This window comes from Electrophorus electricus, chromosome 19, assembly GCF_013358815.1.
Source record: "Electrophorus electricus isolate fEleEle1 chromosome 19, fEleEle1.pri, whole genome shotgun sequence".
In the NCBI taxonomy this organism is placed as follows: Eukaryota; Metazoa; Chordata; class Actinopteri; order Gymnotiformes; family Gymnotidae; genus Electrophorus; species Electrophorus electricus.
Genome location: NC_049553.1, coordinates 2,078,743 through 2,106,098, shown reverse-complemented (window position 1 = coordinate 2,106,098; position 27,356 = coordinate 2,078,743). Strand labels below are relative to the sequence as shown.

Sequence of the window (27,356 nt, the reverse complement as noted above, 5' to 3'; positions counted from 1 at the left end):
GTCTCAGATTTAATATTCTTCAATATTCTTTGATAACGGCTTTGCACATTCTTGGTGTTCTCTTAACCAGCTTCATTAGGCAGTCACTCATGATACCTTTCCAGTGTTGAAGAAATTGTCACATATGCTGAGTACTTGTAGGGTAAGGAACTGTACTTTATGTACTTTAGGAACTGTACTTTAACTGTATTTTATATTTGTATATATTTATATTTGACTTAAAAACTAATTTAAGAATAAACTATAAGATTAAAATGCCCCTAACACAATGAAAAACATACACTGAGTCAGATGGGTCTAAAATTGGACTGACTGTGCATGTTTTTTGTTTTGTTGGGGAGCGGGGATTCCTCAGGTAAGAGGTTTTGTGTGTGTGTGTGTGTGTGTGTGTGTGTGTGCGGGAGAGAGAGAGCGAGAGAGAGAGAGAGAGAGAGAGAGAGAGAGAGAGAGAGAGAGAGAGAGAGAGAGAGAGAGAGAGAGAGACTAATCAGACACTTTTCGACGAGACTTACAAATGTCACGCGACTAGGTTTATACACTCACATTTATAATGCAGGAAAATAACAAACGAAGTGAAAAAAGCAAATGACTGACTTATCAAGAGTAACTTATCTCTGCGAGCCACCAGACAACGTGAGAGCGTCTCCGCGGCTATATTTAACGGCCTCCCTGGCCATAAAAGGTCTCGAGGGCTGCTTCGACATTCCGGCTCGCGCCAACATTATTTTTGTTGTGTAGTCTGCAGTCCCTGTCCGCAGCGCTGCGTGCACCCGTGGCTTTGCTTGGATTTCCACCTTTGTTGACTATCCTTTGGTCTTGGAGATCGCTCCTCACTGGCTTTCAGGCAGCAGAGGTTCGTATAAGGTGAGACCAATGGTGACTCAATTTGCTATTAGCAACATAATCATTCTTATTCATTGAACTTGCTATATGACATTTTAAATGATAAACCAGTCCTTGTGCTACAAGTGTACATTACATACATCATGACGCATGTTAGTGCCGAAATAAGCTGTTAAATGGATTTTGACTTTGATGTATGTTACATCGCATGCTATTGGTTTGCATGTGCCTTTTGCTCTTTGAAGGTCTGCTCTACTCCAAAGGTTTGGAATTACAGATTCTCAGATTCTCTGGATGATGAAGGGGAAAGCGAGCTAAATTCACATTTCACTAATGCTGATTCCTTTTACCAAAAGCTATACTTTAATTATAGTATTGTATTTTGTATAATTTAATTATAGTATTTAATAGCTGTAGGGTTAGTTAAATTGTTAATACCGAAAACATGTATATATGATAGTAATAATAAAACTAATCTTGAGTTGATAATCTTGAGTTTCATAGTTAATTATAATTTATAGGCAACACTTAACATTATGAGGGTCATACTGAAATTTAAAAAATGTCATAATTATTTTAAAAAATATTGCATTTTGTGAGGCTTTCGATTCAGTTTAAATACTAAGGTTTAACTTTATGGATATTGTTTAACTTGTGTGTAGACATTTTAAGACTAAAAGAACTTCAGAACAGAGGGTAGGCTCTGAGATAAGGAGAACGCGATGTCCGGATCGATGCCGTTCTACCAGAAGCACCACCGTCACTATGACCGTGCCTATCGTAGCCGGGAGACGGCATCCGCGATCAGCCAGTACCAGCAGAGCTCCAGCAGTTACTCTGCTCACAGAAGCAGCAGCACCAAGGGGTAAGAGGGTGTGGCAAAATAGGGGAGGCAGCCAAGTTAACCTATCACATCATCTCCTGAAACCATCCTTTAACTTCTACTTTGGTCCAGGACCCCATTGATCCAGAACATAACATTCACTTTCCTGCATGTTCTCACTAAAGTACTAAGCCCCTGGTTTGTGAATCTTGCATGCTCTTTTGCCTTTGGTTGTGCCTGGTGCAAACAGAAGAAACTGTTTGGCTTACACTTAGCTTTTCTTTACATATCTATTCCATCTGTTTCTTAGTCGTGTTTAGCTTTGAATTATTCTTGGTCTAATTTTGAGTTACTTCACGTTTAGCTGTTGTTGATTGTGCTGGGATAGTTAAGGCCTGATCAATGTGCAGCGGCACAGGACTGAAAGCTCTAGGAGCAGCAAAAGGCAAATGGAGAGTTCTGAGGTCATAAACACTAAGGCCTAAATGTGGCTTGGTTGTTAATATTCAGTAGTTAAAGGCCTGTCAGATTTTAGATACTGGAGTGACCTTTAGTGTAGCTCAATCCATCAATGTGTTACTTTTTTTCATTTGTTTACTCTGTTACTGTGACTTTTAGCTTATAGTATAATATCTGTTTATTGGGTAATGTTAGTAGTGTAATGTCAGAGTTATATGATACATTGTTATGGTATGGGCTTATGCTTGAAACTGTACACTAGAAACCTCAAGCATCCATCTCAAGTACTCTGGCATTTTAAACTGCAAATCTGTGGTTTTATGGTTTCCATTTGTACTACGTGTGGTCGTTTTTATGACAGGAACAGTACAGCACATTGTACATTCTCAACCCTACACCAGATGTTCTAAACTGTACACAAATGCTGTCACACGCTGACTGACATGCGCACATGTACTCACATGTGAGCACATACAGACACACACAAACGCATGCCCAAAAAATCACATTCAATTATACAGATGCACGCACACCCACATGCACACGCACTTGTGCATGCACATACGCACTTCCTTAGAAAGCTCACTACATTTCCTGTTTTTGGCATGTCTGGATATCAGCGTTTCAACATACAATCTGTTAGTTCTTTTAGTCTTTAAATGTCTGATTATTTATCATTTAAAAAGTGAATGTTCATGGAGTATGCTTATTAGTTTGATCACTAGGACTCTGGGGTTTTGTTCTCAGCATGCTGATATCATTAGTTCCAAAGAAAGACAAATATGGCTTGCATATCAGGGTTGTGTGTATGGATTACATATTACAAGTTATATTTAGGTCCTTAACTGAGCTTTTGGACACTGTTCATATTGAGCAGCACAGTTTCATTTATCTAATAATTTAAATGAGGCCGTCTAGAAATCATTAGCCTTCATTTGGCTTGGGCAGATTGCAAATGCTGCAGTGGAATCTGAAGAAAGAATTGTATGATTAAAATACAAATGAGCCAAGGAAGCAAATGAAAAAGGATTCATTCTTTTGTGTATGTGTCGGTTTACCACATTTTCTTAAGAAACTCTCAAAGTTCATTCTTGTTAAATGCATATCCTGTATACTGACTGACAGAGGAATTCAAACTTGGTGTAAATACAATCACTGGACCGTTCATTACATGTCCAGTGTCCTGATTACCTCACTAATGTGATAGAGCCGTTCTTGTATTTATAGTGGCAGTTCTGTTCCAATGGTAGCTCAGTGGTTAAGGTACTTGACTTGTAATCTGAAGGTTGCTGATTCAAGCCCCACCACTACCAAACTGCCACTGTTGGGCCCCTGAACAGGGCCCTTAACCCTCAGTCGCTCAAGGTGTGCTCAATCATAATTGTAAGTTGCTTTGGATAAAAGTGTCAGGTAAATGTTCACTTGTGAGTTAGGTGAGCTTTTCTGTATAAGTTCTTCAGTTTCTAGGAAGGTGATAATTCTAATGAAGGTGACAACATATTGATATTGGTCAGCTCTGTTTTACGATCCTGGCCAGACCTTTGGCTCCAGCTGGATTCACAGAGATGTGTGGGCACAGTAGAAAATAACAGCAGACTGGAACACCTGGAAAGAATAGATGTGATTGATCAGCATGAACGTTGCAGAACATTGGCAAACAGTTCTTATTTGGAGACTTAACCAGCTTGCAGACTGAGTAGAGCTGTCTGTAGCAAAGACACAACACTACATAGAACATATTAATTGCAGGCCTTCTCAATGATCTCATTCTCATGCCCAAATTTGTGAGTTTCACCTTTCACCTATTGTAATGTAAGAATGTATAGGACCATTAGGCTGTTAGTTCAGGAATATTAGAACCTTTTATCCAATGCCATTTAGTGATAAGTATATCACAAAATGATTTCAGTGACCCTCAGGACTTGGAAGGAGCTTATCATGGTGGTGCCTCCATAGTTCACTCCATGGATTCCAGAGTTCTGTTGGCATGACTTCTCAGACTAGAGAGCCCCATAAGGGACTATTCACAAACCAAAACCCTCCGAGTCCAGACCCAGCTGCCTTGTAGTGGTTCTACGCTCCCCGCTGGGTTCCATAAACACTGGTGGTAATGAGGCCCAGTGTTGGTGACACAACTCAGGCAAAGCAAACGTACATCAAGCTAAACGCTCGAGTGTGGTTAATGTCCCAGCACTGAAATGACCATGCATGGTGCAGGAGGAAATGGTGATTGCAAGAACAACTTCCCGACTGTCAAGTGTGTTCTAGGATGAAAATGTGCTTCATCTGGGCCTAATAAAAACTATGACTACAATTTATAAAATAAATAACTCTCTCCTAATAATGCCCTACATTGTTTCATTATATTAAAATGATTCCAGGCAATGATAATGTTGATTCTGCATGGAGAATTTTCTGCATTTATAGCAGTTTGCTGACTCACACACCTCTTTATTCCTTTCAGTATTTGCAGAGTGCTGTCAGCTGTCCACATACTTAGTTAATAATTTTATAAATGCTCATTTTTATATCCTGTTTTTGTAATTCATAGAAATGCATTATAGAAATCCAGATGAAAGTGAATGATACAGGCATATGAAAGAGTTTTTTCTTTATGGACCATCCTGGACAGTGTGGACCGGTGACCTTTCACTCACGACCTATGGATTCAGTGACACGCTGTCCAAAAATAAACCCTTATGCACAGCATTGAGCCTGATACACCACGTGACCTCATCAAAGTGTTTCACTTCATAGCAGCGTGCGGGATTACTCTGTTTCCACAGCACGGTTGGAAATTAGCATGTTGGTGCTTCACATGTTCTAATTATCTTCCAATCAACAGTGCACTACAAAATTGTTTTGGGTGGTACACATTGATTTCGTTGGAGTTTGCAGTAACAGCCAATGACATTTAAGCCATGTTGGCAGGTTGTGGGTCAGTCTGGGATACCTTGCTGCTCCATAGGGCCAGTTGGTTATATAAATGTCAGATATTTCATTACCATTTGGAAGGAAACATGTTACTTGAGTTATTTAACATCTTAAATTTCTCTGGCAACCTTATATATGAATCTAATATGAGAATATATGAGAGCTCTTTGAATCACATAAACAGTGGGGAATTGAGCACACTATTAATCAGTATGGGATGCTTGCACGTTATTCTCCGATACTGGAATTATGTGCTGCATTTGTAAACACAGACAATTAAGTGCCATGTCGACTGTGTCTCTATTTTTATTGCTAGATTATTTCAGTGATGTTTTCTTTCCTCTGACTCATACAACTCTCTTATTTATTCATTCTCCTGACTTTCCAATTCACTTTACAGTTTCTAAATACACATGCTTGTTTGAGACATACTTCAGCTTCTGAGCTTAAGGTCAGGGTTGCAGTGTCCTATTAGACGTGTGTGTGTGTGTGTGTGTGTGTGTGTGTGTGTGTACACTGAAAGTTCTCTCAAATGTGCAGGCTAGTTAAAATTTCAATTTGCTTTTAATCCAGCATCACACTGAAGCAAATTAATTCACTTTCTACTTTTATCTTTTCTACTTTGAGTGGATTCTGTTTTTTTATCTCATAGAGTTGCTTTTAAATTCAGACAAAGGACATTAACTCCCTTCTTTATCTCTCTCCCCTAATCGCTAATTTCCTTCTTTAAAATCCCTCCTTCATGACCCATACCACCTCCTAAATGCCTTATTACCCATAACACCTCTGCCATTGTGCTAGATATTTACTCTCGTGTATGATTATTTTTGTTGTGGGCAATTCAGAGCCATCACCTCTGCTTTTGTGGATGAATCGGGACTGAGTCCCCAGCCAAAGAGAACCAAGCCCTCCTACCTGGCTGTGGATAAAGAGAACCAGATTATAGGCTATGTGGTGCCCATCTTCAGAGGGAGGTATGACACAAGAACTCCCCAAATCCAGGAGACCCATAATGATAAGGGGAAATGAAAGGAATTTTCTTGTAGTTCAGGAACTGTTTGCCCTTCTAATTCTAGGTTTCTGAGCACAGGTGTAACTACCTTACTGGATTCTTCATGTTTTTTAGTAGTTAAGCACTGGCAATAATCCTTACCTGGACACCAAACATATGTTCTTATGTGAGATTGAAAGGGGTTGTCCCATGTAAATGTGTGTGTGTGGGTCTGTATGTGTGTGTGCCCGTGACACTTATAATCCACCCTCAACCCCACCCACTCCACCCCAGTCAGGAGTTTGCGACTGGTCTGTCAGACACTGAGGAGGCTCGGGCCAAAGAGACCGCTGGCTACCTGGCCCGTCGAGACCTCTTCACCAGTGGCGTGGAGATGGATCGTGTGGAGCACAAGTCACGCCGGACCATCATGAGGGAGTCGGCAGATCGAATTTCCCTCACCAAGAGGGTCAGTGATGATGACTATTTGTTCTCAGACTTGTAATACATTGAAATTAATAGCGCGGCAGACAGGTACATAATAGTGCATAATCGCTATCGCCTGCATCGCGACTGAAATAACACTTTGGACCATCCCGAACATTCAGCACTGAGCAAGATGTGACAGATATACATTTATTAATGGCACAAAATAACTGACAGAATAGTGGACTAAATTGCACAGTGAATGCAGTCAAAGAACACCATAAAACTTACCATGTAGAACATAATGAAGAGAGAGAGAGAGAGAGAGAGAGAGAGAGAGAGAGAGAGAATGCAAGAGAGCATGTCATCTACCACAACCCTGTCAGTTTAATGGTGCTAACACGTTGTACCACTTTGGTGCCAGATTCCTGAGGTTGCTCCTGTTTCTTATGCTACAGTGTCTGTGTTCTGGTTGTCTTTGGAGACTGTGCTAATGTTGTGCCAGTGATGCCATCACTGGAGTGCCTGTTAATAGCTGAGGGAATCCCCAAGAAGAATCTGGTTTCAGCCATCTTTCCAGACATACGGGACCACGGAAAGTCACAGACGCTGAAACTGCTACGCTAACTGCCTGTTACATGAGAACCAACAAAGCTGTGCCATTTTAGAAATGCTATTGGAACATCAGTAGATTACAGCATGAGGATTGCCTACTGAGTGACAAAAAATAACTGTTTGCTTTTAAATGTCTGGATATTTGAACATGAACTGTGCATCTTGAATGTGCCAAGTAGCAAGATTTAAATGCCCAACAAGCATGACATACATCCTATGTGGGATACAAATGAATGGCTGTAAGCAGCTGTAACTCTTTATTTAACTGGACACGAAGCCTGTGTGTGCACCTGCATCCCACAGATCCATGAGAACGAAGAGTACCACAAGCAGCTGAACAAAGACAGCCTGATGCACCCTCCCGAGTTTGTGATCAAACCTCGCTCACACACCGTGTGGGAGAAACAGTGCGTGCGGCTACACTGCACCATCACAGGATGGCCCGAGCCCCGAGTAGTGTGGTGAGTATACGCATGCGTGCAAACAGACCGCACACACACTTACGTTAATACAAAAGTTTTTTTTTTTTTTTACTGCAGTATTAACCTTAGGTTAATCTTAAATTCCAGGCTTATTATTTTTGCTCTGTTCGTTCACAGTGGCTCTTTTTCGTCTCTTCCTGGTTTTGTTTTTTCTCGTAGCTCTTCTGCTCTTACCTGCTGCCCGTTCCTGGCTTTGTCCACACTTTCCTCTGGATTACATTTGTTTCTCTTTCTCGTCTCTTGTGTTCTTTTCTGCCTTGCCATACCTGTCGACTTTCAGGTACAAGAACAACATCAGCATTGACCCTATGGCTCAGCCAGGGAAGTACAAGATAGTCGACAGTTACAATGTCCACTCTCTGGAGATCAACAGGTCTATACACACACAGCACATCAGCATGTTTACACCGCATACAATATACCTGTCATATCAGGTCATAAACTCTGCCTTTATATATATATACATTTCCGAACAGGTTGAGGCAGCAGTCTTTATCATGCTCCATGTCTCAAAAACAACGTAGCAGTGTTAAACTCTCATTGTCAAAACTAGAGGCCCAATACCGCAGAGGCCATAGTATTTGGCCTTGATCTGATACTTGATCCATACCTTTCATGGCTTCTGTCTCCATAATACAGGGAGCATTTTAAAAAGGGCCCTGCGTGTCTGGCATTCGTTAACCTTTAGCCACTGTGGCTCTCATTCTATCACATTGCACACTCTTGCACGAAATCGAGCAGTTTAGAGGCCAGTCATGCTGATGTGCACTCACTGACACCGTAGTTAAATATTGACCTTTAATGATGTTGTCTTGTGCTGTGGGGCTACATGATAGATTGTAGTGCTCGCAAAAACTATGTCGCCCTGCAGTTGATGACATCACTGTTTGGAATCCGTTTCTGTTGCAGAATTTCACTTTTAGAAGCCCCGTAACTCCATGCAAGCATGTGAAATGATTTACAGTGTATGCATGTGTGTGTGTATGTGTGTGTGTGTGTATGCGTGTGTGTGTGTGTGTGTGTGTGTGTGCGTGTGTGTGTGTGTGTGTGTGTGTGCTTGTGTGTGTGTGTGTGTATGCGTGTGTGTGTGTGTGTGTGTGTGTGTGTGTGTGTGTGTGTGTGTGTGTGTGTGTGTGTGTCTCTGTGTGTGTGAGGCGCATGTGAGACACTGCTGTGTATGCAATCATGTTTCTCTGCTGTTTAAGGTGTGACTTCGATGACACGGCCCAGTATCGTGTGTCAGCCATGAACAGCAATGGGGAGCTTTCAGCTTATGCTTCTGTCGTTGTCAAACGTATGTTAAAAACAATCACTTTTAACTAATTGCATTAAATGATGTCAACCACTCAACCACTCCTCAGATTTGAGTTTTGTAAGGGTTCAAAAATCCTGAGGTAAAGTCAAATAAAAATGTCTAGTAATTTTGGACTCACCACGCATCACAAATCAGTACATGTACTATCTGAATTTCAAAAGCAAAACAGTCCCATTTATTTTATTATATACACAAAGTTCTTTGGAATTGAAAAGAAATCTAACAGCCTGACATTGATTTGATATCTAGGATTCAAAGGTGAAGTTGATGAGTCCCTCCCATCTCCCAGACCCCGTAAGTTTTTTAAAGTGAATCTTGAACCAGTTGAATTGGTTTAGGATACTAATTTGAATTGCATTCAAATTTTTGACCTTCGCTTATGTGTGTGAACAGTAGGGCTGTGAACTTTAGGCCCCTGCTGCTAATGCTAGCTTGCTAATGGATGTTTTGTTTCCCATGCACTGAAGAGAAACAGTTCGGCTCTCAAGGTAACCGGGCTGGAGGCTTTTAGTCCTTTTCCTCTCCCAAGCATGTTCGTGTGGTGCTCTCACAATTATATTTCTGTTGTGCATGCTCACTCTGTCTCAGTCTGTCATTCATTTTTGAGCTGGGACTTCCCAAGGACTCTAGCGTCTATGCCGCCATTTCTTTGTAATTAAGCAGACCTGGTAGTCCCCAGCGTCCGGCGTGTCCAGCTGTGTTTTACGAATATTTGCACTTTTAATATTAAATATATATCTCCTTGTAAACATTTGCATGGTGCCATGCTTTTCCACAGATGTCTCTGCGTATTCCAGAGTTTCTCCAGGTTTCTGTGTCTTCCTGCACACAGTGTAATCACATCTGCATTCTTGGATTTTTTTCCGCCATCTCAATCTCAATCTTAGTCTATGGCATTTGTCCTATTAATGAAGTTCATTTGCATTCTCTTTGTCATGGTTTCTGTGGTCTTTCTGTTGGTATATATGGTATATAGGGTTTTGAATGTTTGGTCTGTTTTTGAGTATCTTTGTCTTTCTGTGACTCAATGATTCTGATTTAGACCCCATTGTAGTGCTGACCGATTAGCAGATAAAGCAGATTTCCTGTGTAATTTGTGTTTTTGTGTGTGTGTGTGTGTGTGTGTGTGTGCTTGTGTGTTAGTACCTTGCCTTGAGTATGGTGTGACTTTCGAAACACACATTGTGGAGAAGTTTGATGTGTCGTTTGGGCGTGAGGGGGAGACACTGAGTCTGGGTTGTTCTGTGATCATCTACCCGTCTCTGCGGCGCTACAAGCCTGAGATTGAGTGGTACAGAGATGGTGAGGGACCAAGCCAGCATCTCATACATATATTTACAGTCTGCATTCATACTATATAGCATACTAAACTATATGTAAATACAGAAAAGAGACTGAAAGCAGTAAAAACATTTTTGAGAGTTTTTGGTACATCTTTTTGTTTTTTACATTTTTTTTCTCCACTGGTAAAGATTAAGAGCAACTCCTCCACTTACAAAAGGAGTTACATTACAGAGACTTTCCCACATAAGTACAGTCACTAAAATTGTGGTCCTTTACATTAACCTGATTTTGTGTATGTGTGTGTGTGTTTTAGATAAGTTACTGGTGCCATCGAAGTGGGTTCAAATGCACTGGAGCGGAGACAGAGCCACGCTCACACTCACCCACCTAAACAAAGAGGATGAGGGACTATACACATTGCGTGTCATCACCAAGTCTGGCTACGAGACACACTCTGCCTATGTCTTTGTTCGAGGTAAGCTCTGGCCTGCAACTGCAGGTGAGGGTGAACAGAATACTGTGCTACCCCGGCATCTTGTCCCAGCAGCAGTATATATGAAGACTCACTGATAGGCATTAAACTCTGAGATAGCCCAGATAGGAGGTTAAGATCTTTTAATGTCATGACCTTAGGCTTGGATGTGTTCGGCTCTGGTGTTCAGTAATGTTAAGCATGGTCACACAATTATTTCACTCTTGTCTAGCAGTGCATGTGGCAATGATCCGTCACGGATGGTAACCCTTCCCATACAACGGTCATCCTGAATTTAATCGATAAAACACAGAAACTCACACACACACACACACACACACACACACACACACACACACACACACACACACACACACACACACACACACACACACACACACACACAACACGCACACATACACACAAGTGCTAGACCATAACATGCAAAGTGGCCCAGGCAGCTGTGGAAAATCTGATGGCAGGCCCTTTTTGTTGCTGTGTGTCTGACTCCCACTGTGCTGCGTGACCTCATGCGAGTGCAGTGATTAGATCCAGAGTGGCCAAAGGGCTGAGAGCTTTGGTTGATGGATGTGGCAGAATGTCTTTCCAGTTCTTTGTAAGCTTAAATATTTAATTCTGGAAAAATACTGTAAATCTTGTACGTGTACTGAAAACTTTGTGAAATTGTGTATTTCTTTTTTTTGCTTCCCCCCTTTCAGGCATGTATAGGAACACAGAGACAAATAAGCAAAAGATTTTTGTAGATTGTGGTCAAATACACATACATAATTGACACAGTAATGGATATTGTTTTATGCTTGTTACTTCAAGATCATTTTGAAACTAAAACTGAATGCAGTTGTATGTCCTGTAAAAACCTAAGGGAGGCCATTTTGCACCATATTTTACTTCAGAAATGCATTTCACACTCAAAATAATAATTTTAAAACAATGAATATTGCAGAAAAAGATTTTTTGGTTGGAGGGTGGGTTTTCTGTCTCTCTGTGTGTGTGTGTGTGTGTGTGTGTGTGTGTGCGCACGTGTGCGTGCATGTATATGTGATCGTGTCTTTCAGGCTGCCCTCTGATCTCATGTTTCATTCTAATTTTGTTCCTGTGTGTGTGGAACAGCTCAAGTACTCCCTAGAGTCCTGACTAAATCATTATAATCCTACACACTTGCCACAGTACAAAGAATTCAGCACCCTACCCTTCAATATTACTGCATTTCTAAGAAGAAACTGGAATAAAGAATGTCAATTTACTACCCTGTAAATCCTCTACAGTGTGTTGTTAACAGTTTCACTGCTGGACACAGGCAGGTGCTGTAGTTCACCTGGTAGAACGGGCATCAATATTTCATGGGTTCGATTCCCAAGCATTGCACACACTGTAATACTAATCCATACTGATCCAAGTCACTCGGGATGCCGAATGCTTTACATGTGAGCAGAAGAGTTCATGTTCTATGGATTTGGGAGAGCAGATGTACAGAATGCTAACTAGCATGACCTTGTGTGTGTTTTAGATGCAGATGCAGAGGTGGCAGGAGCCCCTGGAGCTCCTCTGGATGTCTTTTGTCAAGAGGCCAATAAAGACTATGTGATTGTTACCTGGAAGCAGCCAGCCGTGGATAGGGGCAGCTCCATCCTGGGCTACTTTGTGGACAGGTACGAGTCTACACATTGCTGCTAACCTCATAGGAATGTCCGACAGCATTATGCAGAGCCCTCCTAAACCTTCAAACAAAAAGGTGGTCAAAAACTCTGCTGTTTGCTGGATAGAGTTTTTTTGAACCCAGTGATGTCCTTGTGCACCATCATACAATAACTAAATAAAGCTGTTTTTAAGGACAGCTTGTATGATCTCATGCCATATTTAGAGGGGAAAAGGCACTTGATGACTAAAGTTATAACTGGATTCTCAAAATGGCATGGCCCGCTGGTGGTAGCAACGGCCCCCTGGTGGTAGCAACGGCCCCCTGGTGGTAGCAAAAAACTTCTGTCCACCCCCACCCCCCACCCCCTCTCCTGCCCACACACACACCACCTCTCTCTCTCTCTCTCTCTCTCTCTCTCTCTCGCTCTCTCTCTAGGTGTGAAGTTGGTACCACGCATTGGATTCAGTGCAATGACACACCAATAAAGTTTGCCCGATTTCCTGTTACCGGCCTCATCGAGGGCCGGAGCTATGTTTTCCGAGTGCGTGCTGTGAATAAGTGTGGCATGAGTCATCCATCACGAGTGTCCGAGCCTGTGGCGGCCATGGATCCCGCTGATCGCGCTCGCAAAGGTGGGAATATTCTACCATGCTAGCCAAAATGCTAGCTAATATATGCTAGCAAACACATCAGCTAAAACGATATATATGTGTCCTAGCTTTCTTAGAGCTTGTAAGAAAGTGATGCTTGAAGCGCTTTCCAGAATAAGCAGTAAAACGTTAATAATTATTAGTGTAAGTTGTCAAACTTTCACTCTGACAAACATTTGTCCCTGTTTTTCTGTCCCTGTTTTTTCTTTCTCTCTCTCTCTCTCTCCTGTAAGGGGCCTCGGCACCATGGACTGGTCAGATCATCGTCACAGAAGAGGAGCCCGTTGGTAGGAGTTGCTTCTCCCAAGGCCTCGCCGCTTTCACACTGACACACATCCGAACAGTCTAGAATGGCCGTATGATGACTGCCAATACCAATATACTCCTGCATGTCCTAGTCTCAGCACTGTTCATTACTATTCACTATTCACTATTCATTACAATGTTATACATTGAAAAAAAGGATTTGTTATTTCAACCTAAAAAAGGAAGTTAGCAAATAGCAAAACAATAAGAAACAATAACGAATTTAGAGTTCAATTAAACCAACAGGCTACCTTTTAAATTAAAACAACAAATATGCTCATAATGTGCTCATAATTACATAAATGCATACCTGTGGTCAGTGAGCAGTAACCTCTGAAATCTCCATAACTCTTATAGAGGGTGTGGTTCCTGGCAAACCTTGTGAGCTGATGGTTACAGAGGCAACCAAAAACTATGTGGTGCTGAGCTGGCAGCCCCCAAGCGAGAAGGGTCATGAGGGGGTCATGTACTACGTTGAGAAGGTCAGCAGATCGCAGTAACTTCAGATTTCCATCATAAGTACACTATAGGGGCTGGCAGTATGCATCTCCCCTCATGTATCCCTCCTGTCTTGCCAGCACAGTGCTTGAAGTGTCTGAAGGTACAAATGTATGCTTGCCTGTTTGTGTCTGTGTCTGTGTGTGTGTGTGTGTGTGCGCATTACAGTGCGTGTCTGGCACTGACAGCTGGCAGCGCGTGAACACTGATATCCCAGTGAAGTCTCCTCGCTTCGCCCTGTTTGACTTGTCTGAGGGGAAGTCCTACTGTTTCCGTGTACGCTGCTGCAACTCCGCTGGAGTGGGTGAACCTTCGGAGCCCACTGAGGCCACCGTAGTCGGAGATAAACTGGGTGAGAAGAGTTTATATGCTGCTTTAGGACATCACACAATAACAGTCTCATATACTAGTCTCCTATACTAATACCTACTGTAGAATATCCAGCTTATGCTATGTTTAGCCTATTTAGTGATGATGCCTTATGAGTTATGAGTTATGAGCACTTATGTTCCGTAATGGCTTCAGGACAATGCTCAGTTTAACAATGACATGTCTTCCACCATCCAGATATCCCATCAGCTCCGGGGCGTGTAGTGCCAACTCGCAACACAGACACATCGGTTGTGGTGTCCTGGGAAGCCTCGCGGCAGGCTAAGGAGCTGGTGGGCTACTACATTGAGAGCAGTCTGGCCGGGACGAACACCTGGGAAGCCTGTAACAACAAACCCGTCAAGGGCACCAGGTACTGCAAAGCCCCACAGACATGAAAGAAAACACACCCAAGAACACAAAATCCTGCAGCACTTTGATGCTCTATAGAATTCTATGATGTGCGTGTGTGTGTGTTTTTGTTTGTGTTTAGGTTTATATGTCACGGGTTGACGACTGGTGAGAAGTATGTTTTCCGTGTGAGGGCAGTTAATGCTGCTGGGATCAGTGATTTCTCGCAGGAGTCGGAAGCCATTGAGGTTAAAGCTGCCATTGGTGAGTCAACGCTGCCTGAATGTTATGCCAGGTTTTCAATCCGGATGTGGAAAAAGTTAGGTCAGATTAATCAGATGGGCAATGCTTTTGTGAACAGTGTTCCATGTTCCAACTTTTTCCATGTTCTGACTTCATCTCTGTTCTGAGAGGGGACATGTTCACGACTCTGTCTACCATTCTGATTCCCTCTGTGTTCCAACACCATCGTTCCACTGCTTCCATGTTCTCCATGATGAGACCACACCCACACTCTACAACTCTGCCTATGTTGCACACAGGAGGCGGGGTCAGGACTTGTAGGCTTCCTCTAGTTTGGGTCCTAAGTGATCCAATGTAGTGGTGACTACAAAACCGGCTCACCCGCCTGGCTTTCTACACTCCCGAGTGTCCCAAACCCCACTTCCACAACAGTATTCCCATCCTGTATTGCTTCCTTTCTTCCTTCACCTATAATTCCCTTCTGAGCCAAGCCACCCCCACTTCGTGACCCATGGTGACATTGGTGGTACCTGAGGCTTTATACTCTCCACTTACCCTGTACCCATGGTGACTGAACCCATGGATTCGCCTCATTTTAACTCATAACCAACATCACTTTTTCATCATTTATTTGGGAAGACTTTATAGCATTATTGAATTTCTTTGGAGGAAATCGGTGGGTTGTGTTGCCAAATAACCATATGCTTATTTCATCAAGGAATGATACAGTCACTGTATAATTTTCATCTGCATGAACTAACCTCCTTCCATTTTTAATACTTTTTTAATAGTGTGACCTCTCTTCTCAATCTGTGATACTCAGATACGCTGTCATACTGTCATGCTCTCACACTCATTCTTCCTGCTCCGATTATTTCCCACTCCCTCTGCTTTTCCATTCTTCTCCTTTGGCATGAATCTCTGTTCAGCCATCTTGTCTTCATTTTTTTTTCCACTTGCAGTCAGTTGAAGACTACATATTGCTGTGCGACTCAGAATTTAATCCTTATGTTTTATCTCTAATTTGTAACCAATTATGGTTGTTGGCAATATAGTAATAGTGACAAAAATAGATACATGCATGCTGCTGCAGAAAATAAAAAAAATATATATCAAAAACAAGACTAAATAAAAAGGTAAACATTATGGCTGTATGAAGTAGTGTTTGCATATTGTTTAGAAATGTTCGTGTGCTACTGCGTGTGACCAATTGATCTCTGTTTTTTCCTTTGCTGTTCCTGCTAACTCTTCTAGGGGGCGGTGTTCCTCATGGTGTGTTACTGGAGTCGGGGGGTAATGTGGTTGGACTAACCAAGCACGGTCCATGTGGGGAGGGCAGGCATGCGCCCCCTCCTGCCCCTGCTACCACGCCGCTAACTTCTCTAGCTAATGTCAGCAAGGGGGCCGGGGGAGGGGCCGACAGCAAAGGCTCAAGAGGGCCTCCGAATGCCCTCAGCACAGGCAAAGGGGCAAAGACAGGCAGTATAACCTGGGCTCCCCAAGCAGGCTACCAATCGCACACTGAGTCTGGCACTGGTTCCAACCACCAAATGGGCGGTGAGCCAGCTACCGGGCTGGTGTCCGAGCAGGTTGCTAGCACCTCCACTGAGAGATTAATGGAAGGCGCGATGGAACTGGCGACAGAAGTGCCGGCAAATCATAAGTCCTCAGTAGACTCTTCTTCTCCGGAGCAAGGGAACGAGCAAGTCAGGGGGGATGGGTGCAGAGGGTCAGGTGAGAAGATGGAGTGAGTGAGCTTTTTCCACTCCGAGCCTACACACAATCTTCTTATGTCCTCTGAGTTCGATTGTCTTTTTCTTTCCTCAACCAGCTTACTCTTTATATATCTTCATCATTTTATATATATATATATATTTTTTTTTTTTTTTTTTTAAACTTTTTTCTGGTCTTGAACTTTTCTACTTAATTCTTTTTCTCAGTCGTTCCTGTCATTCCTACAAGTTCTCTGACATGAATTTTGTCACGCTCTATCAAATGTACTCATCCTGGTAAATTAATTTACTTCATGATTTTTTCTCATTCGTGAAGTTACTGCATGGAGTTGTGCTATTTTCACACATTCCTTCATTGCATTTAGCTAACAGGTGATAAAATGTATCAAATGAGAGGATGGCACATTGTTCAGAGGTGAGTTTTTAAGACCACGCAGTGTGCACTTTTGCTTCACGCAAACACAGATGGGGGTTTTCTTGGCACCTGTACAGCACTGCCCGCTGCTGCCACTGCAAGCATCACCTTCCTTAGCTTATAAAAGGCACCTACTGAGGTTCTCAGTAACTGTGTGGAGAATTACCAATGTACAAGATACCACCATTACAATACACAAATTGTAATCAGGATCTCTCCTGATCTAGGGTCATTACTACTTCCGTTATTATATCTGATTTGCTAACTGTGATTTATATAAATTAATACTGCAGATTTTGGTCTAAATTGATTGACATCTTTAGACAATGTATCATTATTTCCACAACACCTGTGAAAACGAAAGAGAGAGAGAGGGATGAAATTGTGCCCAGATTGAGGTATCAGTGTCTTGCTGTTGATATCCTATATGAATGGTAACCCGCAGTCCTCCGATATCCCAGCCTCCCCTGCCCCACCCTTTGGCATCACCGTGCTGGAGTGCGTGCGAGACTCTATGGTCCTCGCCTGGAAGCAGCCCACCTTCATGGGTGGTGCTGACATTACCGGCTACTTCGTGGACTACCGCGAGGTCATCGGCGGAGTGCCTGGGAAATGGCATGAAGCCAACATCAAGGCAGTCAGCGAGCGGGCATACAGGGTGAGTGCTTAATCACATCTGCACCCATCCTGGCACCTGCCCTGTTATTTGCCATCTGGCATCTTAGCTGGGTGCATCAACAGTCAACAGTTCCAGGGTCAGTGTTTATTCCTCTCTCACTTTTCATCTATCTTCCTCTTCCTCTCCCTCGCTCTCTCCCTCTCTCTCTCCCTCTTCACCAACCTCTCTCTGTTGCCAGGTGTCTGAGCTGAAGGAGAACATGCTGTATCAGTTCCAGGTTCGCGCTGCCAACATGGCTGGGGTGGGCATTCCCTCTCGGCCCAGTGAAATCTTCAAATGTGAGGAGTGGACCATTGCTGTGCCGGGTGAGTGTGTGTGCATGTTGGAAACAAGTGTGTGTGTGTGTGAGAGACAGACTCTGACTCTGACTAACATTTTCTTTCTCCCAGGACCCCCACATGATCTTCAGCTGCAGGAGGTGCGTAAGGACTCCTTATTGTTGCTGTGGAAACCACCAGTGTACCAGGGTCGTGACAAAGTCAATGGCTACTACGTAGACATCAAGGAGGCAGAGGCACCTTTTGAGTGCTGGAGAGGAGTTAATGAGAAGGCTACGAGCAAGACATACATGAAGGTGTGTGTGGTGTTTTTTTTGTGTGTGTGTGTGTGTTCGTGTGAGTGTATGTGTGTATGTGCAAATATGATTCACTAATGGGTTTTTAACAAATGAGTATGCGTGTATCACGTACAGCGTGTGTAACAATACACTAACTGATGGCTTATCTCCATGGCTCCAGATCAAGGATTTGAAAGAGGGCGTGACTTACATTTTTCGTGTCCGAGCTCAGAACAAGGCCGGTGTGGGCAAAGCTTCCGAGCCAACAGAGCCAGTTCTGGCTGAAACTAAACCAGGTATAAGCCATCATTGGAAGTGTCTCCTGACCACAATTGATTTCTGATGGCTTGACTCTCAGACCCCAGACCAGCAGACTAATTACTGCAATGTGATAGCCTGGCATAAGTATAGTTTTGTATATTTGCAAGGCAAAATGTTCTAGAAACTAGCTTATGCTTTAAGGAACGCTACAAGCATAAGGGGTTCAGTTTTACCTCAGTGCTACACGTAGTTTACTAAAGTTTTGTACTTTAGGATATCTAATAAGTCAAACTGAAGACCAAACTAAATGAAACATGACAAGATAAAAATCTGATGAGAAAACAACCCTCACTTTTTCTCAGGTACTGCAGAGTTGGTTGTGAATGTTGATGATGATGGCGTGATCTCGCTGAATTTCGAGTGTGCTAACCTCACTGCCGACTCCAAGTTTGTCTGGTCCAAGAATTATGAGGAGATCACGGATGATAAACGCCTAACCATGGAGACCAAAGGCAACAAGTGAGCGTGTGTTTCTTTTTCGGATTCATTCTTACTAAACGTTAAGATATTTATTAGGAAACACGATTAAACAAAGCAACTTTTTGTCATCCAAAGACATTTGCTCATAATACATGCAGAAAGAAAAGTTTAAACGATTTAAATTAAGACCCTTTTGGGGTCTAATATTTCACACAAACTATCGTAGGTAGGGATATAAAATGATATTTGATAAGCTGTATGAGTATCTCTTCCTGAAAACAATTGTGTAAATGAGTTTAGTAACGGGGAAATGTCACATTCTGTCACATAAATTATGGCAAGACTATATTAACAATAAAAAAGGTTCAAGCAGAGCTTTGTGTACAAGTTAGTTTATGACTGATTTGTAACTGATCCTGATTTGTGAGTGATTCTGTAGCCACGGGGTTTTAGGGATGGCATGTGCCGCTGTTATGGAGTGGTGTGGCTTCTTTGTCTGTTAGTCTATCGAGTTCCTGCTTTTCCTCGTGCAGGTCCAAAGCAATCTTTAAAGCTCCCTCAGAGGAAGACCTGGGCATCTACTCCTGCCTGGTCACCCACACCGAAGGAGTCTCTGCTAGCTACTCGCTCACTGAGGAGGGTATGCCGTCTATTTCAATATGTCATAATCCGAAACCTTTTGCCCTGCTTTCCTGCATTAGCTTACGTGGTGTGTTACCCTTTCTGAACACTGTACTGCTTTCTCTTTATGACAGGCCTGAAGGAGCTGCTAAAGATCAGCCACGACCACAAATTCCCAAGTGAGTGTTGGACTACATTTCCCACAATCCTCTCACAGCACAGCTACACTACTGCATGTTCTGCTCTTTTGAAAAAAAAAAAACAGCAACTTTCACTACCCAACAACCTCTCCAAAATACTTTCACATATTAACTGTTCCCTTGTAAGTGAATTAGATTCTTCAGTTCATTATTGTGTATGTGTATAGGACATCAGAATCACAATCACAACACATTTACATTAGCTACTTTCTTCTGCACATATGAAGAATATTACATTATATTACAAACAATTGTGTACTGGCAGCACCAACAAGACCTTATCACACCCTTTCTATTCTACCCATAATTTTCCTTGAAATGACAGTATTGCAGTAGATCCTGTTGTCTGACTTTCTCACAGGTTTGTCTCATCTCTGTCTCTGTCTCACCTCTGCCCTGTCTCACCTCTGTCCCTGTAGTTATTCCTTTGAAGTCAGAGCTGGCCGTGGAGCTGCTTGAGAAAGGCCGGGTTCGCTTCTGGCTTCAGGCTGAGAAGATGTCTGCCAATGGCAAAGTTGAATACGTCTTCAACGACAACATCATCTCCCAGGGAGACGTAAGTGGAACACACACATACAGCTGAGCTTGTGAGTGTATGTGATATTGGAAATGAGGAATCGGTGACTGTTTTCATATGAAGGAAACCACTGGAAATGAGGAATTGGTGACTATTTTCATATGAATGAAACCATGTGTTACCAGGCTCCAATTTCATTGTCCTTTAACAGACACACATCACTTGTACTTGTGTTGGAGAGGATTGTTGTATTTGTTTGTTTGTTTCAGAAATATAAGATGAACTTTGATAGGAATACTGGCATCATTGAGATGTTCATGGAGTCACTGGGCAAGGAGGATGAGGGAACATTCACGTTCCAGCTCCAGGACGGCAAAGCTACCAACCAGTCCAGCCTGGTACTCATCGGCGACGGTACACACACACACAAACAAAAAAACCCCACAGGCATTAGTATTCACATTTCCATATATTTAAGAGAATGGGACTGTCTGTTTTGCAGTTTTCAAGCAGTTGCAGAAACAATCTGAGTTCCAGAGGAAAGAATGGCACAGGAAACAAGGTAAAAGTTTGAATAGTGTGTGTGTGTGTGTGTGTGTGTGTGTGTGTGTGTGTGTGTGTTTGTGTGTGTGTGTGTGTGTTTGTGTTTAATCACTTGAATTTTCTTGTTAGGCCCTCATTTTGTGGAGTACCTCAGTTATGAAGTCACACCTGAGTGCATTGTAAGGCTGAAGTGCAAGGTCAGTTTTTAATTCAGTTGAATTCATTTTAATTCCATTTCATTAAGTTCAGACCAATTGGACACAGTTCACTTTAGATAAACTATACTGGTCTATACTGACCGCTTAACTGTATGCATAACTACTGGGGTCTCTAGGTTGGTAATATGAAGAAGGAGTCTGTGGCGTTGTGGTATAAGGATGGAAGAGAGATTAAGGCCAATGAGAAACTGGACTTCTCTGAGGGAGTGCTGACCCTGGAGATTGCCCAGGTGAGCCTGTTTGCGGACATTTATGAATGTTTACATTCAGCTGACATTTTTATTCAGCTATTAGGATTGTCTCTTCAACCACCGTTCTTCTCTTCTTTAATTGTGGTTCTTTTTGTTCATTCTCTCTTGAAATCCTCTTTAGTGTTTGAAAGCCCCTTTAGTGTCTGACTAAAGCCTAACACCTCACACCCGCGATAATGAATTTGTGTAGTGTTCTCACTATGATGTGTCCTTAACTTTTTATAGCAGCATAGTATGCGTGTGTCTGTGTGTGTTTGTATGTGCAGATGTTTCAGGGTTAGATGCTTATATGAGAGCATAAAAGAGTCAAAAAAGTGATATGATTATACATGTTATAAATGAGTATTTGATCTTGTGTGTGTGTGTGCATGTACATGCATGTGTGTTTGTTTGTGTGTGTACATGGATATGTGTGTTTGTGTGTGTATCTTTGACAGATCTCTAAGAAAGATGCAGGTGTGTATGAGGTGGTTGTGAAGGATGACAGAGGCCAGGATAAATCCACACTGAACCTGACTGACCAAGGTGACTTGCTCGCACTTTAGGAAATGTGTTCATCTCTTTCTGTCCATGAGGCTCGTCATTCTGATGTAAACAAAGCTAACAAAGTGTATTTCTTTGCTCAACCTTTCTAGGATTTAGGGACCTGATGAACCAAGTCTTCAGTGTTATTGGTGAGTCTTCAGGATGAGACTTTTGAAGACAACTGATGCACTGTGTTGATAAAGCTTTTCTCCAATGTGTTCATTCTTGTCAACATGTTTGTATTTTGTATTATATAAATAATTTATTGTTAACAATCTAGCTAACTCCTCCACTCCACTGAAGATTCAGAGCACAGAGGAGGGCGTTCGCCTGTATACCTTTGTCAACTACTACAATGATGAACTGCTCATCACCTGGCACCACAAGTATGTGTGTGTGTGTGTGTGTGTGTAAGACTTAGTCTGTATAAGCCTCTGAGGCTTAATGGTCTTTCCTGAGTTAGAGGCAGGTGTGCTGTAGATGTCCAGGCCTGTGCGTTATTAAACTACTCTGGGATTTAGGGATGCTGCCATTGCCTTTACTGATCGGATTAAGAGTGGAGTGGTCGGAGAGCAACTGTGGCTGCAGATCTCTGAACCAACCGAGAAAGACAAAGGCAAATATGCCATAGAATTCTTTGATGGGAAAGGAGGACTAAAAAGAACAGTAGAGCTGTCTGGACAAGGTAGCCCCAAACACACATACACACTCACACACATGAAAGCACACACACACTCATGTGCACGCACACACACACACACACACACACACACACACACACACACACACACACACACACACGAGTCTGGTAAATCGGTGAAAGGTGATAGTACTCTAATGTCACAATGTGCTTCTTCTAATATTTTCAGCATACGACGATGCCTATGCAGAATTCCAGAGACTGAAGTAAGTTGCTGAAAGCAGTGGCCTTGCTTGGTGCTGCTCTGCTGTATTCCTCCATGGTGGGGCTGCTTATCTTATAAACGTGACGCTTCACTAATTTATACTACTTTCTCTCCTCCCTCTGACTGTCTGATCTGTTTATCTCAGGGCTGCAGCTATTGCAGAAAGAAGTGAGTAAAAAGTCCCAGCAGTCACCCACTCCCCTGTTTGCACACACCTGCATGCACTCACACACACGCACACACACACACAGACAGACATTTCCAACATGCTCCTTTGCTTCTCCAGATCGTGCTCGTGTGGCTGGAGGTCTGCCTGACGTGGTTACCATCCAGGAGGGCAAGGTACCAACTCCTGAAGTCCACTATACCCCTGCACAAGCATCAATACCATTTGCTCACTTCTACAGCTATGTTCACCTAACTGCACGTTCATCTGTGCCAGGACATGCTATGATGACATTCCACAATAATGTTTCTTGAGTAGTTAATCGTATATGACCTAAAAATATCTGTCAGTCTGAGCCCCCTCTAACCATCCAATATGACTACACCCTCTGTATATGGTTCATCTCTGTCCTGTCTGTAAACCGCTAAACCTTCTGCTTTCTTTTCTTTCAGGCCCTCAACTTGACGTGTAACATCTCGGGTGACCCCGTGCCTGAGGTCACCTGGCTGAAGAATGACAGGGAGTTGGTGTCCGATGACCACTTCATCCTCAAGTTCGCATCGGGCAAGTTTGCCAGCTTCACCATCACCATGGTGAACACCAACGACTCAGGCAAATACAGCATCCTGGTGAAGAACAAGTACGGCACGGAGAGTGGCGACTTCACCGTAAGTGTCTTTATCCCAGATGAGGAGCCCGGCAAGAAAAAATAGGAAACACTGCAAGCAGAACTGGGCATCAGCGACTGGAAAATGAGTAAATATGTACAAAGGTCGAAAGATAACAGAGCCACTTCCAAAGAGTGCCCTCCTAAATAATTAGCTGATTGTGGTGCCTGGAAATAGAATTTGTTGATGATGGTAATTTTCAGAAAACATACAAAAAGCCCTGCGATAAAATAGGATGTTTAGATGTCAAGGGGTAGTTTCACTTTTAGAGGGAGCAGTTACATAATGGTGCTAAACAGAGGACATGGGCTGAAGGTAAAAACACTGGTCCAATCTTTTATCCAACTGTCACATTAATACCAGGCAATGCATTTAGCGTGCTTTATTGTATTTAATGAGCTAACAGAGAGCTTGTTGAAGTACCCCAGGACTGAGCTTCCTAGTCCCGACTATAAAGACGTCCCCGTTTCTGTTCCTTTCCACCTTGCGACACACCTGCATTTTACAGTTTGTTGCCATGAAGCGGAGCAAAAAAGTAATGGTGTGTCCTCAAGGGCTGAACTGGGAATGCCTGCTAGCCACGCTAGCCACGCTAGCCTAGGGGCAGCATTTTAGCTTTACTGTTTTGTTACGCTCGAGTGTGTGTGTATGTGTGTGTGTGTGTGTTGAAGGTTTGCTGAGAAAAAAAGGGCAGCCCTGACCTGAGAAACTTTAAAGCTCTGGGATGTTGGATTATTTGGGTTTGCTTTATCTTCCCTCCTTGCTGGGAATGTGTGTAGAATATGCTGTCAATGTGTTATTAATAAAGTGTCATTTCACTGCATGTTAGTAATGACATCCTTCCACATTTGAGTAGTATAACATCACTTCCTGAGTCAGTGCGCTGTTTACTTTGCACAGGCACCATTTCCCTGGCATGTCATTGCAATTGTGACATCACTTATTGCTGCATAAAGGTTTTGGCAGTACTTCCTGTGTCATTACAAGACAATGATAACTGTCCTGTTTTCAATAAACAGAGCACATACTCCCTCGCTTCCCTCTCTGTGTGACTGCACTGTCTCATTCTTGCTTTCCCCACCCTCCCTCACTCCCTTTCGGCACTCGTCTGCTCCTTCACTCCTGCCATCTCACTCTGCTCCATCACTGCCAGCCCTGTGTCTGGTGCGGGCGATGCTACCCTGGACCCCTGAGCGAAGGAGCGTGCGGCAGGCAACTCCACAGGCTCCCTCATGCCTTCTCTCATACATGTGCACATTCTCAGCTTCTCTCTCTTATACATTCGCATACCCATGAAAACAAAGAGAACAATAGGGGGAGAGTCATGGACATCACGTCCATGCATGACGTTACTGATAGTAGTTGCTGTTTGAACAGTGTGTAGCAAGTTTTTATTTTCATGCAGCAGCCAGTATTTACACTGTATGTTCCCTATTACACTAAATGGTACCATATGAGCTAGAGTCTAACAATCATTCACAATAATTTGTCATTTTCTCATGTTTTCCATCAAATTTAAATTTATTAGAATTAAACTGCCTAAACAGAAAATTAGGAAACATTTTACACAATGACATCATGATGTTTGCTAATGATCACCAAACTGCACAAGATATACCTTCATTTTGAAATCACCCTCAAAAATCTTTAACACTGCATCTGTGGGGCTCTTAGGGTAAGCAGTGTAGAACCAGGTGATTGTATTCACTGTGCAATAATTTTGTCTAAAATACGTGTATTAAATGCACATGGGAAGTCTTGGTCTGTTTAGACTGTTTATATACAGTCGATATGACCCATTGGGTGGAATACACTCAGTGCCTTCTCTGGGTGTATTATGACACTGAGTGCCTGTGGAAATACATGGTGAGATCTCCAGATTTTCACAGTGATTGCATTCACTAGTGATTACATTCACAGCGAGTACATTCACTAGTGCTTACACTCACTAATGATTACATTCACTAGTGATTACATATGCAGTGATTGTATACGCAGTGATCACATTCACTAGTGATTACATTCACAATGATTACATTCACTCAGAATCTATACTAAATTGCTGTTAGCAAAACAGTAAGAAGGTAAGTAGGCATTCCACATATTCTAAATGCCCATATGAAATAAATATTTTATGTTATTCACTAAAACTGGAAAAATCCAGTGTATGGTTACTAGCTACCAGTGTCATTCCCATTTCTAGGTATAATTCTAAGGTAAAATATAATGTCATATGTTCTAATTCTTTGCTTTAACAGCTGAACGTGGTGGAGAACTTGGGAGACTTGGGTGTACTTTCATACCTGGCTGATGCAGATGGCAATGTGGTTATTGGGCCCACAACACCCACTCCCCCTGCTCTGTTGTCTAAAACTCCAACACCTGTCAAATCCAAACACTCAACCCCAGCCATTTCCACTACACCTGCTTCAAACAATGCAGGTTCTGCTGCCACAGCACATCTCTCTCTGTCTTCAACTACCCCCATATCAGAGGAGAAAACAGCAAATGAGAAAAAGAAGGAGAAGAAGAAAGTGGCAAAAAGGACAGGTGAGATGGTAAATTTCAGAGTTATTTAATGTAGCTAGAAAACATTTGAGAACACTTTTGCATGACTAGCTTATAAATGTAAGCTGATGTAAATAATAATAATAATAATGACAAAAAATGCATGGAGCAGTTTACACTGCAGTATCTTTGCTTTAAATCAATGTAATTAATAGCTTACAAGTCTCAATGTTCTATGGCCAAACGAGACAAAAGATTTATGTGAAACTGCAATCTAGGAAACTTTTCAAACCTCTTCCAAGCTGTTAAGCATGTTGGGAGGATTATATTGGTGTTGAATGGGGCTTCCTGGCTGCCTCTGGGCCTGGAAGGCTCTCAGTCACTGAGAGACCAAAGAGTTCCAAGCTGTGTGAGGAACTTCTCTGGGAAAATATTAGGGTGTCTCTGTGATCCAGAACTTAAAGATGCTGGCTCATGTAGCATGACAGTGATCCAAAATACAGGAGACAATCAACAAAGGTAAAAATTCATTTTAGAACAGCCAGTTCCAGTCCTGACCCTAGACCCCTTGAGGTGAAATAGACTGTTCCAAGCAAGACTAAATTATACATATAAACATTTGCAGAGATGAACATAACAAAAAACCTCCGTACAGCAGCTGATCAGAATTTTACGTAATTAATATTTATTTTTTAATCAATTTGTTCAGTAAAGAAATGGCAGTGTATAGTGTTTTTGGCAACTTAAATGATGATAAGATCATATTTTATGTGCAATCCAGATAATTCCAAAAGTATGTAGGCACTAAGATGTGTAACTGTTTTTGAAGAGGGTGAGAAATGAATCTGTCAGAATGAAGTTTTTATCAGGGCTGTCTCACACAGATTCTGTTGTTTTGAAACGACCCGTTGGAGAGGCGGCATCAGATGGGGCCATGCCCACAACACCTGTTTCACCGTGAGCACACCCACTGTCTGACCCAGAAACAGCACCACAACCATCAGAAGAAGAGTGATACAGTGCGTGTGTGTGAGTGAGTGACACAGAGAGCGAGCGAGAGAGAGAGAGCGAGAGAGAGAGAGAGAGAAAGAGAGAAAGAGTTGCATCCAGGAACAAAAATAATGCTTACTAATACTTGCCTTGGTCTAAGGCTCAGAGAAAAGAACATAAGTGTTATGCTGTAGTGTTACTGTGTTTCTGTTCACGTGTGATGTGTTAAAAGGCACTGATCCAAATATCTTTGAAGTACTTTTCTCTGCAGTGGAAGAAAATATCTCCCTGCCTGTTTGTAATAACTATATAAAAGCTTAAGTAAAATGAATCCCATGTCACTTATTAACTTTCTCATTTATTCAATAATTATTTAATAAACGATGTGACTGATGAACA

At 42.4% G+C, this 27,356-nt stretch overlaps 1 protein-coding gene across 8 annotated transcripts; it reads left to right on the top strand.

Moving 5' to 3' along the window:
• Positions 1–702: 702 nt before the first annotated feature.
• On the top strand, positions 703–27,356 carry myom1b (myomesin 1b). Of its 8 annotated transcripts, XM_027013103.2 has the most exons (42): positions 703–864; positions 1,089–1,106; positions 1,506–1,708; positions 5,905–6,033; positions 6,345–6,519; positions 7,395–7,552; positions 7,854–7,946; positions 8,779–8,867; positions 9,138–9,182; positions 9,356–9,376; positions 10,032–10,190; positions 10,486–10,647; positions 12,173–12,314; positions 12,740–12,936; positions 13,188–13,244; positions 13,618–13,742; positions 13,927–14,110; positions 14,326–14,500; positions 14,621–14,742; positions 15,976–15,993; positions 17,331–17,527; positions 17,727–17,853; positions 17,938–18,122; positions 18,286–18,400; positions 18,728–18,884; positions 19,379–19,485; positions 19,601–19,645; positions 20,086–20,222; positions 20,453–20,597; positions 20,686–20,745; positions 20,856–20,923; positions 21,061–21,174; positions 21,633–21,720; positions 21,831–21,869; positions 22,001–22,106; positions 22,242–22,405; positions 22,590–22,626; positions 22,771–22,793; positions 22,912–22,967; positions 23,244–23,459; positions 25,718–26,009; positions 26,852–27,356. In XM_027013103.2, exons 3-42 carry the CDS (start codon positions 1,566–1,568, stop codon positions 26,926–26,928), a joined length of 4,749 nt encoding a protein of 1,582 aa, XP_026868904.2. In that variant the 5' UTR covers positions 703–864; positions 1,089–1,106; positions 1,506–1,565; the 3' UTR covers positions 26,929–27,356. The 8 variants fall into 8 exon arrangements, with proteins under 8 accessions (XP_026868904.2, XP_026868905.2, XP_026868903.2 ...); XM_027013104.2 differs by lacking the exon at positions 1,089–1,106 and having other exon boundaries at positions 703–853; XM_027013102.2 differs by lacking the exon at positions 1,089–1,106.